This window comes from Ictidomys tridecemlineatus, chromosome 5 (genome assembly GCF_052094955.1).
Source record: "Ictidomys tridecemlineatus isolate mIctTri1 chromosome 5, mIctTri1.hap1, whole genome shotgun sequence".
In the NCBI taxonomy this organism is placed as follows: Eukaryota; Metazoa; Chordata; class Mammalia; order Rodentia; family Sciuridae; genus Ictidomys; species Ictidomys tridecemlineatus.
In genome coordinates, this window is record NC_135481.1 from 84,443,309 (window position 1) to 84,465,033 (window position 21,725).

At 33.5% G+C, this 21,725-nt stretch overlaps 1 protein-coding gene across 7 annotated transcripts in view; it reads left to right on the plus strand.

Moving 5' to 3' along the window:
• Prkd1 (protein kinase D1) overlaps nucleotides 1-21,725 on the plus strand; it is a 304,195-nt gene that overhangs the window by 238,843 nt on the left and 43,627 nt on the right. For all 7 annotated transcript variants that reach the window (XR_013439051.1, XR_013439049.1, XR_013439050.1 and 4 more), the window contains 8 exons: nucleotides 9,284-9,494; nucleotides 9,645-9,722; nucleotides 11,539-11,743; nucleotides 13,454-13,577; nucleotides 15,044-15,121; nucleotides 16,316-16,595; nucleotides 18,066-18,118; nucleotides 20,161-20,233. Coding sequence is in view for 4 of the 7 variants with exons in the window: in XM_078050270.1 (XP_077906396.1) it covers nucleotides 9,284-9,494; nucleotides 9,645-9,722; nucleotides 11,539-11,743; nucleotides 13,454-13,577; nucleotides 15,044-15,121; nucleotides 16,316-16,595; nucleotides 18,066-18,118; nucleotides 20,161-20,233 (1,102 nt within the window). In the remaining 3 variants the exon portion in view is untranslated. The remainder of the gene's footprint in view (nucleotides 1-9,283; nucleotides 9,495-9,644; nucleotides 9,723-11,538; nucleotides 11,744-13,453; nucleotides 13,578-15,043; nucleotides 15,122-16,315; nucleotides 16,596-18,065; nucleotides 18,119-20,160; nucleotides 20,234-21,725) is intronic.

Below are 21,725 nucleotides of genomic sequence, written 5' to 3' on the forward strand. Positions count from 1 at the left end.
TTTAGACAACATGAACTTTAACTTTTTATGTCAGGATATATGTTTTGTAAATAATAATTTGCCATGAACTGTTATTTCTATAAAGATTTACTTTATTATAAACATTATACTAAAAGAAACTCTTGGGTGCATGCTTTTATACAAAATCTGTCCTAGAACTGACTCATTCACTTACTGTATTCATTTATTTAAAAATAAACACCAGTATCACATTATCCATCTATCATTGGATATGATCCTGATGCACTTTATAATGGTCAACATTGATTCTTTTCAAATGAGCAAGTAATGAAAAGAGAAGCTGTTCCTAATCCTGAGTGGAACTATGATGATATTTCTGCCAATATTTTCCAGAACATTTTCCAGTGTAGCAAAAGTCTATCTAGAAGTTCAGACTCTGTTCCTCTTGTGTTCTGGAGTTCCAGGAATCCTGGTGATTCATCTAAATTAAAACATCAGTTTTCCATTTAAATATGCACCATGACAGCATGTCTAAAGCTGCCAGATACTGCAAGATTTCTTTTTATGATTGTATTAAATTTAACCCTGAGTAGTGTACACTTTCAGTAAGGAAATATATCCAAGAAATTCCTTTACCAGCACTTCCCTACTGCCTGACTAACAAGTATGAGAAGTACTGAATTTGTGGGAGAGGAGCCCTTCTGTAAAATTAGTAAGATTGGGAGGTCTGCTGTGATATGCTGTGACCTGATCTCAAACAACAGGTCTGGCAGTTAATGTACATACATTTTTAACTTATACTCTGAACAAAAATTTCCTTATATACAAATAAAAATATGAACATGAACCTCTCTTGGGTGTGAACATCACACACTACTTGTCCACACTTAGAAAATACATAGGTTTAAGGAACATCTGAATCTTTGAATAAAGTCTCTAAAGGGTCCACATATCCCACAGGCAGGTACCAGGGCCTCATAACACTCCCACAAGACATAAAACAGAGCCGGCCCTTGCTGAGCTCTCACTGATGCCCTAATGTCTTGCCAGATCCAGTCGGATTTAAACCCTTTAATTCTTGACTAGGTATATTGAGCTCCTAGCTCAATACTAAAAAATAAAGGTTACTCATGTCCACTTTGAGAGTTTCTATGCATTCAGAAATATATATATACCCATAAAAATTAAGAGAGAATGGAAAACTAGCATTTTAATTTATAATTTAGACTTCTAGAAATCAGGAATAATTTGGCTTCTAAAATAATTTTCATGTTTTCAGAAATATTTAGCTATATTACTTTTACACGATTTGTTAGACAAAGTTGTTTGATATATGGCTCAATTTGATTAGATTAATTTCTCCCTCCCTTCTCAAGAAAAGGGGAGGTATTTATTTATCCTTTTAAGAATAAATATTGTGAAATGCAAGATGAGACAAAATTTAGAAGAATGAATCAAGATACTATTTTCTTGAAGTAGCTCAATTTTGGGTGACATCTGTTTTTCTGTAGCCTTGCTCTGAAAATATCACTGAGTCATAGAATTTCATTAAGTTGGTGTTTTCCTGTGTTTTTAAGACCCAAAGTTATTTTGTAGGGTAGATAGGTAAAGGAAAAAAAAAATCTCTTTTCTTCTCTCTTGTTTTTAATTGAGTTTTATTAAAATCTAGTATTTTGTCTTAATAACTTGTTTTAGAAACACATGTGCACATATACCCACAAACACACATTTACACCTATATACACCCATTCTACATGTTCACCATTGATTATTGTAGGACAATATTATAAAAAATACTGTAAAACTATTCATATGAGCCATTTGTTGGAGGAGGAGGCTCTAACCTTTGAAGCCCTGGATAGCCTCTCTACTTTCCCAACATTTGTTGGTGTCTCCAAGATAGTAATCAATGTGACAGCCAACAACCTCTTTCCAGGTTATTTCATTCAGCTTTCCATCTCCAGCTAAGCCTGTATCCAGGCAATCAAATACAGTGTAATGTATCACCCTAAAATTGACTGTCCCTGATTTCTTCCGCATACCTGTATACCCTCCAGTTCACTTTCTATGTGTAGATCAAATCTGACACATAATGCCTCAAAGCAGAATTTGTTGCCATGAAAAATTTTTTTCTTCCTCAGTAGATATGTCTCTTTTTTAATTTGTAGATTTAGAGTGCATAGCATTGAGTTTGCATTATCTTCATGAAAAAAAGTAAAAGAGGTCAAAAAATTCTAACATCTCCTCTTTCCTCCAGGAACCAGATTTGGTAACTGACATTTTGAAAGAACAAAGCATGTAATTTGTGACAGCTCTTCAACAGTTCTGATGCTTTCCCTGGATTGGGTAGTTCACTTAAGAAAATAGCAAGGTTCCTTTACCCTTCATTTCTGTTTACTCAAAAAGAATGAGGCGATATAAAAAGTTAACGTAACTTCCAAGACTAAACTAGCACTCAACAAATCCAGATCACCTTGTATTTTTTAAAAAGAGATTATATATGTTATTGCTTTTTCACAATTTGCTGCAAACATTAAGAAATGGATTCTCCACCGTAAAACACAGCATCTATCACCACTAAGCAGGGGGTACTCTTTTTTTTTTTTCTGCCCTGTAGCAACCCTTTTCACTGTTATGAAAAGGTGTTGATTAGCTTTTATTTATGCTATATATTTAGTGTATCCAACTGAGGAACCAAACTCATTTATCTGGCACATTTGGCAGGTAGTTCAAAGGATATAGAATCAGAATAGCACTGAGCAATTTGAAACTCACCAAACACCCTGCCCTCTACTCCCGGAATCACAGGGCATGGAAACGTGTGTTCCTGTGTGTATTGTATCCCTCAAATTCTTCTTATTTGTTGCCAAAGAACTGCTCTGTGCTGAAAAAATTCCTGATTCCCTATGTAAGAGGTAGTATGTTCATGTAAGCACTATTACAAAGAGACAATGGTTTCTTTTTACTTCGGCAAGTCATCAACCTCAGATTGAGCATTCACAATGATGTTTTACTAGCAGCCACTACAGGTGGGGTTAGATAATTGTTGCCAAGTGCGATTGCTGGATTTCAGAGTGTATGAAAGAAATTTCTGGGTAGTCTGAATGCTGGAAGGACTCAGCTGTCCTGAACAGAAATTCCATTTGCTGATGGTGCTGGACATAGTCATTGCATGGCATTTAAGAAAATGCTGTTTCTTCAGGAAACCCCCTTGTTGAATGACCCAGTGTGAAAACAGTTTGTCTTTCCTCAAACCTTCATATACACTGGCACATATTCTGTGTGAGGCAGCATTCAGAAGCTGGTGATACAGCGAGGAACAAAATAGGCAAACTCCCTAAACTAGTTTATATCCTACTGAAGGGTGAAATAATGAATAAACAGATAAACAAGTCAGTTGCAGGTTGCAATGATGGCTCTGTAGAGGACAGGGAGATGTGAGGGGAACAATGGAGGAAGAGTGGGCTGTAAGTTAGACAGCCTGGGGCCTCTTAGAGAAGGTGACATGTGAACTGAACTCAGAAGAATGAGGATAAACCATCAATGGAGAAAGAAGGGAAGGGCAGGTAGTAGATGACTTTAATGGTCACATTGCATATGGATTTCTAGTAGCTAATAAACTGCTTGAGCACAGAGAGTGGTATTTACTGATCTTTATATGCCCTGTTCTAATTGGACGTTCAGGTAGGATTTACCCTATGGAGCACTGGTTAAATTGGATCCATCTTGATGGTAATAGGAGAAAGCCTGTGCTCATCTGCATGGTTCATTGAATGACAGTTCAATTGAATGACAGTTCAAAATGCTAGGTCTTAAAACTTGGGAATAAAGGATCCTTTGATGTAGTCTGATTTTGTACAGTTGTGTTAGTATCCTTTAAGCATAACAACACCTGAATAGGAAAGTATACATCCAACAGAACCAATGATTGTACAATGAAAGCTCTACATTCAGCTAACTATTGTATTCTAGAAAACACCCATGACTCTGAACACAGTCACACTGATCGAAACTCTCTTCTGTAGGTCATGCTTAGGGGTTCACAACATTTTCACATTGCATTTGGCATGTAGAACATTCTTTCATTCTTATTGTCTCCTATGTCTTCCTTGACTTAAACAAGGAGAAAAAAATTTGCTATTTTCTGTATTAGCATAAAATCAGGAAATGTGGAAACTGGGGAGCAACTGATAAGAGCAACTGATGTTATCTGCAGCACAACTACTTCAGTTCATAGAGCTCTACTTATAAGTGATATGATCTTGGGCAAATGAATTAACTTTTCAATTACTCAGTTTCCTAATCCATAAAATAGAGATCATAATATGAGTGTTCATGAACTTTAAATGATTAATGCACGTAAAGCACTATGGAAAGTGTTTAACATATATAAGATTATAGAAAAGAGGGTTCTGTTAGAATCCAGTTCATAGGTCTCAGACTTTCCATGAACTAGATTTAGTTTTCAGATAAATTGACTGGTACAGTGTTTAATTTTTTTCTTTTGCATTGTCAGCATCTAGATAGACTTCTTTTATAACACATCTGCACCTCTCTTGAAAACTAAAAGGTTTGGCAGTACAGGCTGACATACTCACATGACAGTTACTAGTAGTACTTGAGTAAGAAGTAGTCGCTCTCCTTCTTACAACCAAGGTTGTCCTCTTCAGTTGACTAGCCTCTATCATTTCCTATTGTACCCTGATTCTGAAGGCCATCCTTTAATATTAACATCCTGTAATCATTTCCAGAGCAGATGATCATGCCCAGATTTTTTATTCAATTAGGGGTAAAGAGCATATTCCTTAGCAAGTTGTAATCTCTTGAAATGGAAATCCTAGAAACATATGTCAATGTGACAGTTCATGTAACATTAAATTTTTAAAAGCTTAAAGTCTCTATTTTGAATACATGTATTGCAAATTCTCATCCATTTTTCTCATGCATTTACTTCTTGTAAACACATATTTTTTTTCGGTCATGAACTAGGCACTTCTTTACATTAGTGGAAGGCAAATATAACTGAGACATTGTCCTTCCCTTAGGAGTTTATTATCTAATAGTTGAGAGAGTTCCACAAAGAGATGTCCACATTATCTTAAAAGAGTCTCTACTTTTCTATTTCTCTTCTAACTTAAGAGAGTTCGTCTTCAAAATCCCATCACATGTGTGGCTGTGAAATGACCTTTAGTTAATAATAACATAACAAGTAGAAGTCTTTATTTTAATTATGCTTTTCTGTAAAGTGATTTTTATCTCAGAAAATCTCATGTTTGATTATTGTTGTAACAATAAACAAACCACAAGTAAAGGCAACTTTTCCATTCTGTTTTCTATCTTAACTGATACATATTTCATTTTCAACTGCAAAGTGAATGTACCTTGTTAGGAAATTGTTTAAGTCCTGTTAAATGTTAAAATGCAAGCTGGCCCTTGGAGTTTCCATAAGGTAATCTAAGCCATCATTTCCTGGGAAGGTTCCAAACTTGCTGAGTCATTAATTTAACATACAGGTTAAAAGCAAATTCCATCTCTAGAAACTAGGACATATAGTCTTTCTAAGAAGGTGTTCAGTGTATAGAGTTCTAAATTTGGTAGTAATTTCAAATAAAACACCATTATCACAAGGATGTTATAGACACTTCACAAATCTGCAAATAAAAAAAAAGTATTTCTTTAATCTGCATTCTATTTAGTCTGGTTTGAAAATTCAGCTTTCATTATTGTTCTGATCTCATCTTCTCTCCCATCCATGATATATCTCTTACACAAGAACAGGAAAAAAAAATAGAGAGAACCCTTCGGATGTTTTATCATCTGTAATTTATCAAATCAAATCATTCACATGCATCTATTCCAATACCATATTTTACAACTTTGTCAGTTCTCGCATAGGTTAGACAGCTGTTTTTAATCCATACTCCTCTAGTGAGAAAAAGGACAATTCACAGGACTAGTGGCTAATATAACAGTGTAAATTTTTCTGAAGTACATTCTCCTGTGAGTGCTTTCCATAATTATAGAGAATGGAATTTTAAATTTGTTCTTTGAGTTTTTAGCCAGTTTTTGCTTTGAACATATTAATGAAGCAGAATAAAACAAAATGCAGCTGTTCTCTTCCCAAAGCATTTCAACTTTCCTCTTATTCCCATAAAAAAAGCAATTATTGTGTAGATTGTCCAGGTTCCCTGAATACATGTGGCCAAAATGGAATCTCAAGTAATAATGAAATTGATTTAAACATCATTTTGCCAATCTAATAAACCTAGTAAAGTAGTAAAGCCTTCACTAGTGTGATAGGTAAGGAAGACTTTTCTATTTAATAGAATTAATTTTAAGGAATGTTGTCATTTATTTATTTACGTGGTGCTAAGGATGGAACCCAGGGCCTGAAATATACTACTCAATGGCTCTACCTCTGAGCTACATCTCCACCCAGAAAAAGTGTTATGTAAAACTGTGAAGTACTATACTACAAGGAAACAAACAAGTAAGCCAAATTTAAAAAAAAAAAAAGTAAATGAATTTAAAAGAACCTAGTTTTACTTTGTGTAACAATGCATTCATTGTGTGCATAAATTTCTGGTTATTTCTGTCAACATCTGCATTGAAACTATGTACTTGAAATTAATGTTATCTTAATTAATTTAAAGTCAAAAGATCAATGACCCTTTAAGTATCTATTTCCTTTAAAATTACTGACTGCTGAATTTTTACCTGTGGTATAACTTGGTATAACAGATAGAAGATATGTAATTGTGGTATAACTTGATATAACAGACAGAAGATATGTAATTGTGCTTTAAAATGTACATCCTTCACATACTGATAGAAATTTTATATATCTGTATACATATATAAACATAAAATAGTGACTGAACACTAATTATTAATGAAAACAAATATATACTTTGTTATGAAAATTTGGTGTTTGGTTTATGTGTTATTAGAAATATTTTTAAAGGGATGACCAGAAGGATTAGAGAAATGCTGGTTATTAAACATTATTATATAAACATTGATAAATATATATTACAGGGTAATGGCCTTATTCCATAGGTTCTTGGTTTTTTTGTTTGGTTGTTTTATTCTTTGTTCTATAAGCTGTTATATACCAAAGAAGTCTTATTTTACATCTTGGTTGAAGAATAGATAAATGCCCTGTGAGCATATAGTAGGTCATTTGATAGTGACCCAGTCTTCCTTTCTGTTTTGGCTTCTTAGATTTTCCTTATGATAGGGAAAACTGCATTCAAATGAATATTACATGTACACATCTAGAAACATGGAATGCAGTCTTGGAAACAACACAACACCAACAACTTCAAATGGCTTCTCTACTCTTTCTTTCCCAAGGTGTTTGTTACCTGGTAAAATTAGGCAACTCAAAAATAATCTCATGCCATGAGAAGTACCATGTTTATGCACATTGTCTCAAGATCTTAAAGTTTTGCTTTTTCACTTACCAATATAGACCATAGTGAAAACAATTAATTGTATTTGGAACTAAAGGAAAGGTAATAATAAATATTTCTGGCCAGATTGTTAACTTATTTTAAATTTTAACTGAAAATTTTGTCACAGAGTGACAATGAATATCTTTTCACTAAACTTATGATATTTAGCTAAAATTCATCCCATCTCGAAAGGTAATAAATGAAACAACTTCTCAAGAGTAATTCTGGTTCTTACAGTTTATAGCCAGTGTTTATGCAAACATTACCATGTTGGATGAGAGGAAAACATTCAATTGGACAGATTCCTTCTTGTTCTTCTAATTGAATTTGTTTCAAAGTATAGTAAATAGTCCTGTGTAAAGCTGGCTGTGTTAACACAGCTCAGAATGAGTTATCTAAAGGTGATTCAGCCAGAATTTTTGTAGAATTTCCAAATTCAAGAACATTTTGAGTCTACTAAGAAAGTGTGACATCAAATCATCTTTTATTCTGTGTTGAAACTTTCCAACTATGGAAAAATAGTGCATTCAATTTAGTCTAGTCTTAAAACTGGCTCATTAGCTAAAGTTTACTAAAGGACACTGGAATAAGGATTTAATTCTCATTTCCTTTGTAGATTTAATTCTTCACTACCATTGAAGATACTTATTCAATATATTCAGGGTTCTTGTTTGGCAAACCTTTGACTATCTTGGAATTCTTGGACTTCTCTGCAGTAATTAGGCTTTTCAGAGTAATTAAGCTTTATAGTTTTCCTGTATGTCATTGTAACTGCAAATATAACTATAGACATTCTGTGCCTATGAAGGGACTCATCTCAAATTTCTTTTTACTGCAGTTAGTGAATCTACAAATCAAAGTTTCCTCGTTTGATATTAAATAGTATTACCTTTTGGTCATATAGGGATTGAAATGGATGCAAATTATAGGTAAACTTGATTTATTTTTCAACTCATTAGTAATTGTTCTAAATTAGAAATTAACAGAGTAAAGTAATAATAACAAGGTCTGTAAATCAAGCAAATAAATGTATGTTCATTTTTTGACATCAGTATTTATTGGCATCTGACCTAAAGGAATGTATTTAAATGTTTTGGACTTAGATGCCTTAAGTGTATATGACAAGTTCTCTCATTTAAGACACCTAACACAGTTACAGGAGCTTAATAAATGAGGTGTGTAATTATGGTAACCATTAAGTAATTCATTTCATCCTTTTTTTCTGGTGACTCTCAACTTTATTTTGGTGTTCCTACCTAAATTTCCATGATATCAGGAGGTACCATGCATGAAATTGTCCAAAAATTTTTATTTATTTAATTTTTAAACATCTATATACTGCATGGAATAAATGATTCCAAAATTAGAGCAAGAGTGTATTTCAATTTTTAAAATGGTAGTATAATTTTAACCTTTTAATTCTGATATGGTTGAAAAATAATTTAGAATCAAGAAGTCTGTCCTTTCCCACTTAAGGAATCCGAAGGAACTATAGGCATTTCTCAGAAGAAGTACCATATTGGGCAAACAGGATTGGGTTTTTTAAACATGAAGATGTGTACTCTACAAAATGTCAATGAGATAATATGTGCAGTGGGATTTTTTTTGTTGTTTTTCTGTGTTAAAAATATAATTATTTTTAAAGACTTATTCAAAAGATCTAAAAATCAGGAAATCATTCTGATCTCCACTTCTCTTCCTCTCAGATTATGCAAAATAATTCAAATATGAAATAAGAGGGAAATAACAGAAACATAGTCTTAGATTATGTCATATTCAATGGAAAAACAAAATTCAAAAATACTTAAATTTAGCATGCTAATCTCTTTCATCTTCATGTCCTTTATTATTTTTAAAACTTGTAGCAAAAGTCACCATCAGAATCATTTATTGGTCGAGAGAAGAGGTCGAATTCTCAGTCATATATTGGACGACCCATTGAGCTGGACAAGATCTTGCTTTCTAAGGTTAAAGTACCACACACATTTGTCATCCACTCCTACACCCGGCCCACAGTGTGCCAGTACTGCAAGAAGCTTCTCAAGGGTCTCTTCAGGCAGGGCTTACAGTGCAAAGGTAAGGACAATCTTGTCACTAAATCTGTCACTAGCCCATCTTCCATTGTTAAATTAATTCTCATTCATCTGAAAATACTACTTTTGTTTCACAACTTCTCTTTCTGATAAATTTCTGGTTTTTGTTTTGTTTTAAAATCATCATGATTAGACTGCAGATTCAACTGTCATAAACGTTGTGCACCAAAAGTACCCAACAACTGCCTGGGTGAAGTGACCATCAATGGAGGTAGGTGGAAGACAGACGGTCACCACTGTATTTCTTCCCTGTTAGAGTGGTGACAGTTGTGATATAGTAGGGTTTTTTTGGTTCATATGTTTGTAACTCAGTCCAAAGTAAATTATGGTCTGAGTTTGTTCTACTTTACTTCTGAAAATCATTCATTCCAGCTAATTGATTTACAATGAAAACCAAAGGTTTTTCTTGATCTTTATATGATGAACACTAATACTGAAAACTTGGATGTCCATAATTTCTTTCCTAGCTTTCTTAGTTTATACTTCTGTCCTGGCTTGTTCAGAAATATGGAAATTGTTGGAATGCCTGCAAGTTATACCTCCTGTTCGCTATTCCTCTGTCCTCATTCCAAGCCTTGAGACAGTTTACTGTCTTTCCTATCAGTTTATGAAAGGAAGGACCCCAGATACTGGCCCGTCAAAAATAGTCACCATATTTCCATCCTTCACCCAGTTACTGTGTTCATTATATATGTGTTTATTCACATGCATCTTTACGTAAGAGAAATTTTATTGACAATTTAAAAAGCATGTATCTTTTTCTACATTTTGAAATATTTTCTTGGAAAAACAGAAACTATGCAAATTAACTTTGAAGGATTCCTAAGAAAATGCTATATCCTAAAGAAACAACTCATATTTTCTTCACATAGTATTCTGATGGATCATTGCCAATATTTGGATTAGAATCCCATGCTAGCTTTTCCCATAGAGAGTGAACTGCTTGATACCTTCACTCTAATAACCGCTTTCCAATTCCCCTGGAAAGAAATGGCTGTAGAAGACCAGAGGAAAAGGTTGAGTGGCTTTGTTACCAAAAAGCTGATAAATAAATGACTATCTTTGCTTTGGAACTTTTGTCTCTAGAAGAAATATATTCCTACGACAACAACAAGAAGAAAGGAACTTTCAGAAAAACATTCTCATACATGCTAATTTTTGACATGGGAATTCATGAATTAGCTCTTAAAAAATAATTTTTATCCTTTTTTCCCATTCTCTATATCATGTAATATTGACTTTGTTCAACCCAGGGAATGTCAGTGTGTACTCAATAATATGTCTAAGGAGAAACAGATCATTTTTTGATATTGATAACTTTGAAATTATGTCTTCCCATGTAATCAGAAAAAAAAAATCTGGTAAAATGTGAGTTTTCCAAGATTGGTAGGCCAGGGGCTCTGATTGACCCATTTTTTCTAATTTTTTAAAGTGAGTACTTTGCATGACTTAAGTAATAAAATTTCTGCATTACTATCAACTTCATAATGGCAGGTTCAATAATCAAATATTCATTATTACCTTAGGTATTTAAAAATTGCAGCTTCTGTGACCAACTTAATATATTGGAATCCATGTTTCAAAAAGTTACTGCAATAACCATCATCAGTGACCTTGAATCATCTTTCACATGAAAGTCTCCCTCACCTTTCCATGTATTTCTGTTTCCCATGAAGGCTGTGCTATGAATTATGATCCATTACCTGGTAACTTGGACTTGGTATTATTTTCCCTCCTAACATTATTCTTCTGTCCCTCCCTTGGCTTCCTTTGAAAGCTCTCCGTGACATTTCATGTTTTTAGCTTTAGGTTCATAGAAATAAAAAGTATCTACCTGTAATATTGGATAAATTATTCATCTCATACATTCATATACATTCAAATGAAAAAAGGAAAAGTGAAAAGCTACATTCTTCACAGAACTACTTTTTTTAGGGCCTCCAACTGATTTGTTTAGGATTGCCTTTCTCTTAAGCCCTGGCTCCAGGATTCCAGGTTTAACTTCATGGGTCAAAACAATTTTCTAGATTTGCTTAGCCCTGGGGCAGAATCTGATGTGGTCATGGAAGAAGGGAGTGATGACAATGACAGTGAGAGGAACAGTGGGCTCATGGATGACATGGAGGAGGCAATGGTGCAGGATGCTGAGATGGCCATGGCAGAGGGCCAGAGCGACAGCGGGGAGATGCAGGATCCAGACCTGGACCACGAGGACTCCAACAGAACCATCAGGTGAGATGGCAGTCCCCGGCCTCAGGCAGACAGTGGAACCCAAGTGAAACTTACCCTTTAAAGCTCTTTGATACTTTATTATAAAAGAAATTTAAAGGATTTGCCTAATTTCATTAAGAATGAGATGTGTACCATAGATAAGTGTTATTGGAGTAAGGAGGTCTGGGTTCCCTTCCTAGCATGGCCTCATTTGTTGGCCCATTTTCTTTTGCATGTAAGGGACACTCGTATTTGCCATCCACAAGATTACTACTAAGTTTATATTAATTCAGTGTACAGTAACACAAAGATCATAGATCAACCTCAGCAAACACTATTTATTTTATAGTTGATCCGTATTATAAATATGACATCATTCACACGTGATTGTTCTTGATTTTTATTTCAGAAGTACATGTAGTTTTATAACTGTTATCTGCTTGTCTACACTTTTTTTTTAATCACTAGATGATCTTCACTTTTTATATCATAAATCAGCAGTTTGGTCACCAGTTCAATTTGGACTGCTCCCTGTTTTTTTAGTTTAGTTTGTTGGAAGATAGCCATCCTCATTTATATTGTCCGTGGCTGATTTTGTATTTTACCATAGTAGAGTTAGATGTTCCGCAGAACCAAAAATATTTATTACTTGACCTCTTACAGTAGAAATTTCCCACTTTCTAATTTATATTGTAAAGCATATTGAAACTTTTATGTCCATTTTACAAATACCAAATTCCTTGACAAACTAAAGTGAAAGTAGAGAAAAATAATTATTCTTTTCTACTTAATGTCAAAATAAATATTTTTAAAATACTGGAAAATATTATTCTTATGGCCCAACACACACACACATACCCATATACACACATACACACTTTCTTTTTAATTAGAAGTATTTATTATCTCATAGTTTCTTTGGTTTGGGAATTTAGGAGACTCTTTTTTAAATTTTATTTATTTATTTTAATTAGGCATATATAACAGCAGAATGCATTTTGATTCATTGTACACAATTGCAGCACAACTTTTCATTTTTCTGATTGTACACGATGTAGTGTCATACCATTGTGCAGTCACACATGTACCTAGGGTAATAATGTCCATCTCATTCCACCAAGGATACATATTTCTTTAGCACCATATGTTTTAGGTGGATGCAGAGAAGGACGGAAGAGGGGAGGATGAGCCAGAGACAGAATGGAACATAGAAGGGACAATGGGAGAGGGAGGAGAAAGAAGTGAAATAGCAGCATAATTCCATAAATAATAGTTATATAAAAGTTTAAAAAAGCAGATTTTAATGTTTATGAAATTATTCAGAGATAGAATTCATATTAAAAATATAATCTATAAATTATTAATATTGTGACTGTAATATGTGCTTTTAAGCAAATAAGCTTTCAAGTGTGATTATGGATCCTATAGCCTCAGTACATTGACAATAATCTATCTACTATGTACTTGAACACTGCACTCTATATAGTTCATTCTGAAAACCAAGGAGTTTGTTACCCTGCCTCAGGATTTTGAAAGCATACATATAAAATGCCTCTCATTATTCAAAGTGACCCACTTTCTGAACCATGGTACTCTGACAAACACTTTTACTGAAAAAGGGATGTGAATATTTTTGACTTTCATTTGAAAATGATTGAAATAGGTTTGATTCATAGAAAGAACATCTGTACCTTAAAACATGTCTCTCCTAAAATATTTTGACTTTTCAAGTCCGTCAACAAGCAACAATATCCCGCTCATGAGGGTAGTGCAGTCTGTCAAACACACAAAGAGGAAAAGCGACACAGTCATGAAAGAAGGATGGATGGTCCACTACACCAGCAAGGACTCCCTGGTAAGATGCACAGCGAGAAGTTTCCTCTAGTTCTGCATTAATGAGTGGAGATATTGATGCCCTGTGAGTACTTTGGCTGTCTGAGCTACTGGAAACAGACCTTAGTACCGCCTGGGCATAGGGCCAGGTGGAGCATATTACAGTCTCTGGTGTCAGATGTAGTTAAACAAGCAATAGAGTTAGAAAAAAGTGTAGAAAGAGATTTCAGGAAATCAAAATCATTTACCTCAATTACGTGAAATGATCACCAAAACTTAAATATGTACCTGTTGTTTTATAGAAGTCATGAAATATGCAGTGTATGTTTTCAGAATGCCTCTCTGTGATTTGCAATTTTAAAAGAAGTGCTGCATTTTAGGGAGAGAGAAAAAAAATAGAATGATGACTTATATATATCTTAAATTCTTATTTGTGTTTTTATTTAAAAACTGACTCATTCAGAAGTGTGGTATTCTTATACTTTTTGTCTATTTATTTCTCCAGATTTTCTTAATAGCTGATGAATGAGGTTATGTATGTATGTGAAGAAGTAGAAAACCTTGGTCCACATTTCAAAGTTAAGCTAATTGATAATTTGTAATTAGGATGATTTCTCAGTCATTGGAAGTATTTTCATTTTCTTCTACTGATAGGATCTATATCATGTCTTTAGATAAACAGACACCTATAACCTAATGGACCCATCTATAATCGCTGGAAAGAGAATGACTTACTGTAGGACTCAACTGGTCACCATCTAATTCTTCTTCTTGGACATGATGCAAAATATTTGAAACATGTTTGATCTAAGATGGGTTGTAGAAGAGAGCAAAAACAGTGTTGTGGCTTTGGGTCTAAAAGGATATAAATGCATGTATACACACACACACACACACACACACACACACACACACACACACACTAATATCCTGAAGGATATATCTAGAGTGGACAGGGACCCAATCACCAAATCATAGTAGTTAGATTTGGAATGTTCTTCAGTGAAAGTTGGTACTATGAAACCCAGCCTGCCAACCAACAAAAAGTTCTTTAGCTCTGTTGTCACATTCAGAATTTTTCTATTGCTAATGGAGACCAAAATATGTGGCTGGATCAACATGATATTTCTTTTGTTCTAAAATAATGAGCATGTATAATTATTATCCCTCCTTTTAAGCCTTTAGCTCTTCAAGCAGGCAAGTAAATTTTAAAATGATGTTTGTCATTTATTGTGCACATACTATGTGTGCATATTTACACATTATCCCTTTTACTCATAACCCTTTGACTAGATGCAGAAACTTACCTCACAGCATTTGCTGAGTAGTTAATTTCTAGAGACAAAGTGAGTGTGAGCCTGCCTGGCCCAAAGCCCATTTACTTCCCACCATCAAATCTTGTGTTTCCCTTGGAAAATGCACTTATTTTTATCAATTTCAGTTGGTGTTAAAGTTTTTTAAAGATCCTGACTCTAACTTCTATTTCAGCGGAAACGGCACTATTGGAGATTGGATAGCAAATGTATTACACTCTTTCAAAATGACACAGGAAGCAGGTACCACAAGGTAAGGTGGCTCTTCCTTTGATTGTAGTCTAGTATCCATTCCTACTTTCTCATGAGACTACAGATTTTCAGAAATATGAAATACATCTAATACACATGAATGTTTCTGGGCTTCCTATAGGAGATATTTTTTCTTCTCTGTAGTTTACAAATTTCTTAAGAATCTGACTGTAACCTTTTGATTCATCTGTCACTCTCACATTTTCGTAGAGAGTATTTCTGGCCCCATGAGATGGTAGAGACGGGGAGGTAGAAAAGCTTAATTGAATATTTTAACAGAGTTGTGTAATGTAATTTTACTAGAAAATTCGTAGTCACAGTAGATGAGCTAAAAGTAAATTCCCGAGTCCATCCTATCTAGTCCATCACTGAAAGTTAAGAAACTGTATGATTTCTCCAAGTTTGCCAATGTGCATAAGGAATACTTTCCTATAGAGAAATATTTAGCAGATATTTTCTTTTAAGATTACAGATGTGTCATAATATATTACCCAGTAAAACACAGCTCCAAAAGAAATTCACAGTGAAAACAGTATATATAGCTCCTTCTACATGAATGCAGACTCCAGAGTATGGCCAGTTTACACAGCTCTGACAGAAAAATGAAACCTCATTAATTCTTACATTCAAAATGTTGTTTCAAAAGTTATTATCTTTATAGTCACTCATACTTTCTGATAAATAATGTGGCAATTAATTTTTCAACATTAAATGGTCTTAAAAACAACTACTTTAAAAACCAGTTGCTATGGTTTTCCTCATTAAAAGTATTCACTTGGTTATATTACTATGTGTAGTCACATGTATTGAATCAAATCATGTTTAATTTCATTGTTTTAAAGAATAGTTAAAATTTGGTAATGACCATGAATATCCAAAATGCATTTCAAAAATGTTGTCAGTTTAGCTCACTGTTTTAAAAATTATCATTCATGTTCCAAGTCTTGGATTTTGGTGAAGATTCAAAATTGTTAGTCTTAAGCATTTTTATTCCTGCTACAAAACACTATAAAAATCACTTATGTTTTCTAGAAAGTAGTGGTGATAAGGTTTCCCATTCTGCATTTGAAAAAAAAATTATGTTGTATAAATGATGGCTACTTGGAATATTGTTTCACACATGTCCTAGAATGAATTTATTTAAATTTTTATGTGCTTTTAATAAACCACATTTAACTCAATCTTTCTTCCACAGGAAATTCCTTTATCAGAAATTTTGTCTCTGGAACCTGCAAAATCTTCAGCATTAATTCCAAGTGGGGCTAATCCTCATTGTTTTGAAATTACTACAGCAAATGTAATATATTATGTGGGAGAAAATGTAGTCAATCCTTCCAGCCCCCCACCGAATAATAGTGTCCTTACCAGTGGTGTTGGTGCTGATGTGGCCAGGATGTGGGAGATAGCCATCCAGCATGCCCTCATGCCTGTCATTTCCAAGGGCTCATCTGTGGGTTCAGGAACCAACTCACACAGTAAGTGCACAGGTTTTATAACTAGCACAGTATACATGTGTTCTGCCTTGCCCAAGAATGGAATGTGGTCTGGGGTCTTGGCTAAGTGGTAGAATGCTCCCCTAGCATGCTTGATGCACTGGGTTCAATCCTCAGCACCACATAAATGTAAAATAAAGATACTGTGTACACATAAAACTAAAAAATAAATATTAAAAAAAAATAATGGAATGTAAAAAGAATATTTGTGATAGACTTAGTTTCTTGGAGAATATAGGGTCTTTTAAATACAAGATACTCCACATACCAAAATATTTTATTCATTAAATTATCATATATCATTGTCTTTATTTTATATATTTAATTTTTTTAGTTTTAAATGTTTTATTTATTTATTTTTATATGGTGCTGAGGATTGAACTCAGTACCTCACAGTTGCTAGGCAAGCGCTCTGCCCATGAACTACAACCCCAGGTCCTATTTGGTATATATATATTTTTATGTACACCCTGTATACTAAGCACTTACAGACATCTAGAGCTGTTGCTCATAAAAGAAAGCATGTAGTCAGTTTGAGCTTGACCTAGAATGCCACAAATGTGAATAAATTTGATTTCTCAAATCTACCTGAGATGGTATCCTGTACAGGGCCCTTGATATGCAAAGTATTTGGTAACTATTGGTAAACTTATCCCAGGAAGAAGTCTCTATTCTTTAGTAATATAAAGTTAATTCTGCCAAAATGCAACCAGAATTAAATATTGAGGATAAATTTTAAAATGAAAATTTTAGAGGAGTAACTGTATAAAATGTGACTTTAAATTTCATAATGTTTGTCAATAAGAAAACCTGTAGGGCTGGGGTGGTAACTCAGTGGTAGAGTACTTGCCTACCACGTGTGAGGCACTGGGTTTGATCCTCAGCACATAATAAATAAATAAAATAAATGTGTTGTGTCCATTTTCTAAAAAATAAAGAAAAACAAAAGAAAACCTGGAAATTAACCTGTTTTTTACATTATAGTATAATCTTTGCTGACTATTATAATTTTTATTTATTTCTACAACCAACATATTAAGAAAATGTATATACTTATTTTGATGTTAAGCAATTTTTATAAAGATCTTTGTTTAATGCCTAAAATAAGCATTAATGAAGTTATCAATCTACCTATTTTGCAGGTAAGGAAATTTAGAAAGATTAAGTTGTCTAAGCTCATATCAGAGATATTAAATAGCAAAGCTAGAGTTTGAACCCAAGTCCTTCTAACTCCCAGCTCTAAACTGACAAAATTTTATTTTTTGAAAACCAAGTACAGAGAGAGTTTATAATTTTAAAAGTAAAAAGTATTCTTATTGAAAATTCTCTAGAAACATCTAATTGTTATGATTTATTTAAAACTAGTCCTGTAGGATGATTGAAAGCATGCTTTCACTTGTTTTGCTGTTATCTCTCTGACTTGTATATTCTTTTTTTAACATGCATTTCTAGAAGACATTTCTGTGAGCATTTCAGTATCAAATTGTCAGATTCAAGAGAATGTGGTGAGTATATGTCTACCAATATAAAACCTGATAATGTGATTATTGGGAAATAAGAGCATCACAAAATAGATTTTATGGATAATTTTAACTTTTAGTATTTTCTAGAAAATAAAATATCTATTGGAATATTTTTCTTCCATAAGATTTTGGAAACACAACATTCTATATCTAGTGATTTTCACTGTAATGTATATTTTAATGTAGTGACAGGGACCTATTTTTCATCTTGGGCAATTAATGGGATGGCTGATTTTTCATGTTTACCCTTCTTTAGACTGGGCTTTCAATGGCTGATGTTGCACATTAAAATAAATAGACAAAATAAATTCTTGATTTGCATGAGTTGTTTAAGTATGCCATTATTCTCATTCCTACTACCCAGAAGTGCTGTCAGATGATGAGGTCTGCAAATGCTCTTACACTTACTTGTACTAACAAAGAAGACCTCAGGGAAGTTGTGTAAATCAGATTTTATGGGTCTACATTCTAGATCCTTAGTCACTTGTACTATGTTCACCATCCTTTCAACTTAGTTTTTAAAAATTATAGGCCAGGCACATAAAATATAATGTATCTATCATGTATGCTTTGTTATATTTTGAAACTATAGCCAGTAGCCTGAATGTAATAAAGTCTTACTACGTAGTTCTTGTGACTCAGAGCTCTCACTCTATTTTGTCTACTATACCTAGGACCAAAAGAAAGCACTTTACAGCCTTACTTTACACTAAACTGAGATTATTTTTTAAAATAAAACCTTCATAAAACTCCTTTCATCACTGCTATATCATTACACACCTTACTAGATTGGCATATATGAAAGAGAAAGCAAACAACTTCATGGTAAAGGTCAAATGAATTATTGGTCCATCATTTCTAAGAGCAATGTCCAAAGACTTCAGGTTCCTGCTGCTTTTGCTTAGCTAGAGAAGACTTGGAGAAATATAGGTAACATAAAGCCCCTGGAAATTCCAGATAGCAGTGGGGTCACTCCTGTTCAGTCACTGTTGTCCCTGGAACATTTTGATTCGGGCTTTTAAATTTTAAAGGAAATGCTTCTGCTAATGGATGGAACAGGCTGGATTCAGAATTCTGGAATAGAATCAATGTTTTATCCAGATAGTTTTGAACTCACTCTCTGCACGCTCTGAAGGAGTCACAGGATGGAGACCACTTTTAAAATTGTTTCCTAGGGAGAAAAACTAAAAGAATAAGAGTGAATATGGTTTACAGAGGGTAGGATATGATGCAAAAGCACTTTTTTTTTTCATTGAAAGAATAAAGAATGTAAAAGTGGATAATAGGCAGAAAATATGGTGGGATATACTGTAATAGGAACCCATAAATTAAAATATATTGCTTTAATAAATATGGTTAACAAATCACAGAGTATAGAACTTAGATAAAACTGGGCTTTATTCAGCAGTCATTATTTCAAAGAGGAAAGAGTAGACTTTTAGAGCTTGTTACCTCCAGAAATGATAGTAAAAAAAAAAAAAAAAAAATTGGAAGAGCTTAGCTTCTTCATAGTGGGCTGTCATTCTTTTGTACTGTCTCCAGGTCACTCATGGTGATTCAGCCCCTTCGAGTTGAGGTTCATCTGATTCCAAGTGACTAGCATAGGAGCAGCATCCCCATTGTAGAGAAAGAGTAGATCCGGATTTCCACAGAAATGTGATTGGGGTACATGGGTATTTAACCAAGTTTCTAAATAGCCATCTAAATAATAAAAAAAAAAATACCTTTTCAGATAATCAGTAAATGAACGCTGTATAATTTAGGTCTTTTTCTCTCTACTGAAATGTATTTTGTCTCAATATGAGAAACCTTGATCACCTAAGACCAGATATGTTTTCAAAATATTGCAATATAACATCAATTAATGTGCTTTGAATATCATCACTGAAATCTTATTTAGCATGAGTAATTAACTTAGTTTTGAAAAATTTAATATTTACAATATATTCAATAAAATTACACAATTTACTAGGATTAATGATTTGTTGCCTCTTGTCTGTTTTTCTCTGCACTTGTACCTATAGGACATCAGCACAGTGTATCAGATTTTTCCTGATGAAGTACTGGGTTCCGGACAGTTTGGAATTGTTTATGGAGGTAGGTTAGTTCACTATGTATTTTTATTAACTTAAAATTTTAGCTACCTGTGTTGAGAAAAGTAATGTTTCCAAGAAAGACATATAAAACAAGATCTACATGTAAGTGTTTATAAGAGTCTTTCTCTTTTGCCTTTTAGAGACTTTGTCTTAAGATAGTCATTGTTTACAAACCAGTATATTTCTGGGTTTTTAAAAATTTTTTTTTATTTTAGTTGTCAATGGAGCTTTACACTTTATTTATTATATGAGATGCTGAGAATCGATCCCAGTGCCTCACACATGGTAGACAAGTACTTTACCACTGAGTCACAACCCCAGCCCCTATATTTCTGTTTTGAAAGTTTCTATTCCTGAAAAGCTGCTTTTGCTTAAATATTGAAAAAGTTTGTACACAATACTGAAGCAGTTGGATTTATTCAGACAAAATGTTGAAAAAACAAAGAAGTTGTAGTTTATAAACAAATTACTTCCATTTTCTTTCAGAATCTTTAGTAAGGACTTTTATGGAAGGTCTGTTTATTTCACGAGGCAAAAATAAAAAATCCTTTAACATTCTGATATCTTTACCAATGTATCTATTTCATTAATAATTGAATTTTTAAACTTTTGAAGTGAAATACTAAGTTTTTACCTTTTTTCTTACTTGTCAAGCCTTTTGTTGAATTTATTATTTTAACTCCTGCTGAAGAGTCCAGCTAATTGAATCATTTTTTTCAAAAATTTAGGTAACATTTAATATTATCATTTTTACCTGCTCTATAAAATGATATCATAACTTTCAGTTTCTTAATGTAAGTAATAAATTATTTTTTCTGTGAGGTTGAGTGCTCTGAAATAATCAAAATATCCCACTCAATTTTATTATAAAATAATAATTTATTAAATAATTTAATAAATAATTTATTACTCATCATTATAAATATCATATTTTCATTTAAAAACAAAGTTATATTTTATTTTCCAAAGTTCTTTATTGTTATACAATACTCCTATGATTTTTTTTAAAAATGTAAAGCCTGTCAATGAGTCAGCAACCGTTGTGTTTTATGTTATTAAGTAATGGTATAAGAGAGGAGACCAAGTATTAGACTGATTATTGTTCCAATGTAATAAGTAATTGTAAAAATATCCCAGTAGATAAAGCACATGGAATACATACTTAACTGCACACTGTGTGAGGGTGAGGCAGGAGAGACCAGCAGGTAATTTGGAACATCCAACACTAGGGAGACCTAGAGTTGGGGAGGCTTCCACAAGGAATACTAAAACATGATACCTATACACACAGAGGATGGAGATGAGAAAGTCTTCAAAGGGAGTCATGTCCACTGGTAACACAGATGTGACTCCAGTGGAGAGTGGCTACAGTGAAAAGGCTGAGTGGAAGTAGAGACTGCAGTGAGCCAGAGAGAAAGGGGTGAAAGAGAGAAGTAGAGATCATGCAAACAAGGCAACATGGGAGTGAAGGTCTGGGAGGAGTCAGAAAGATT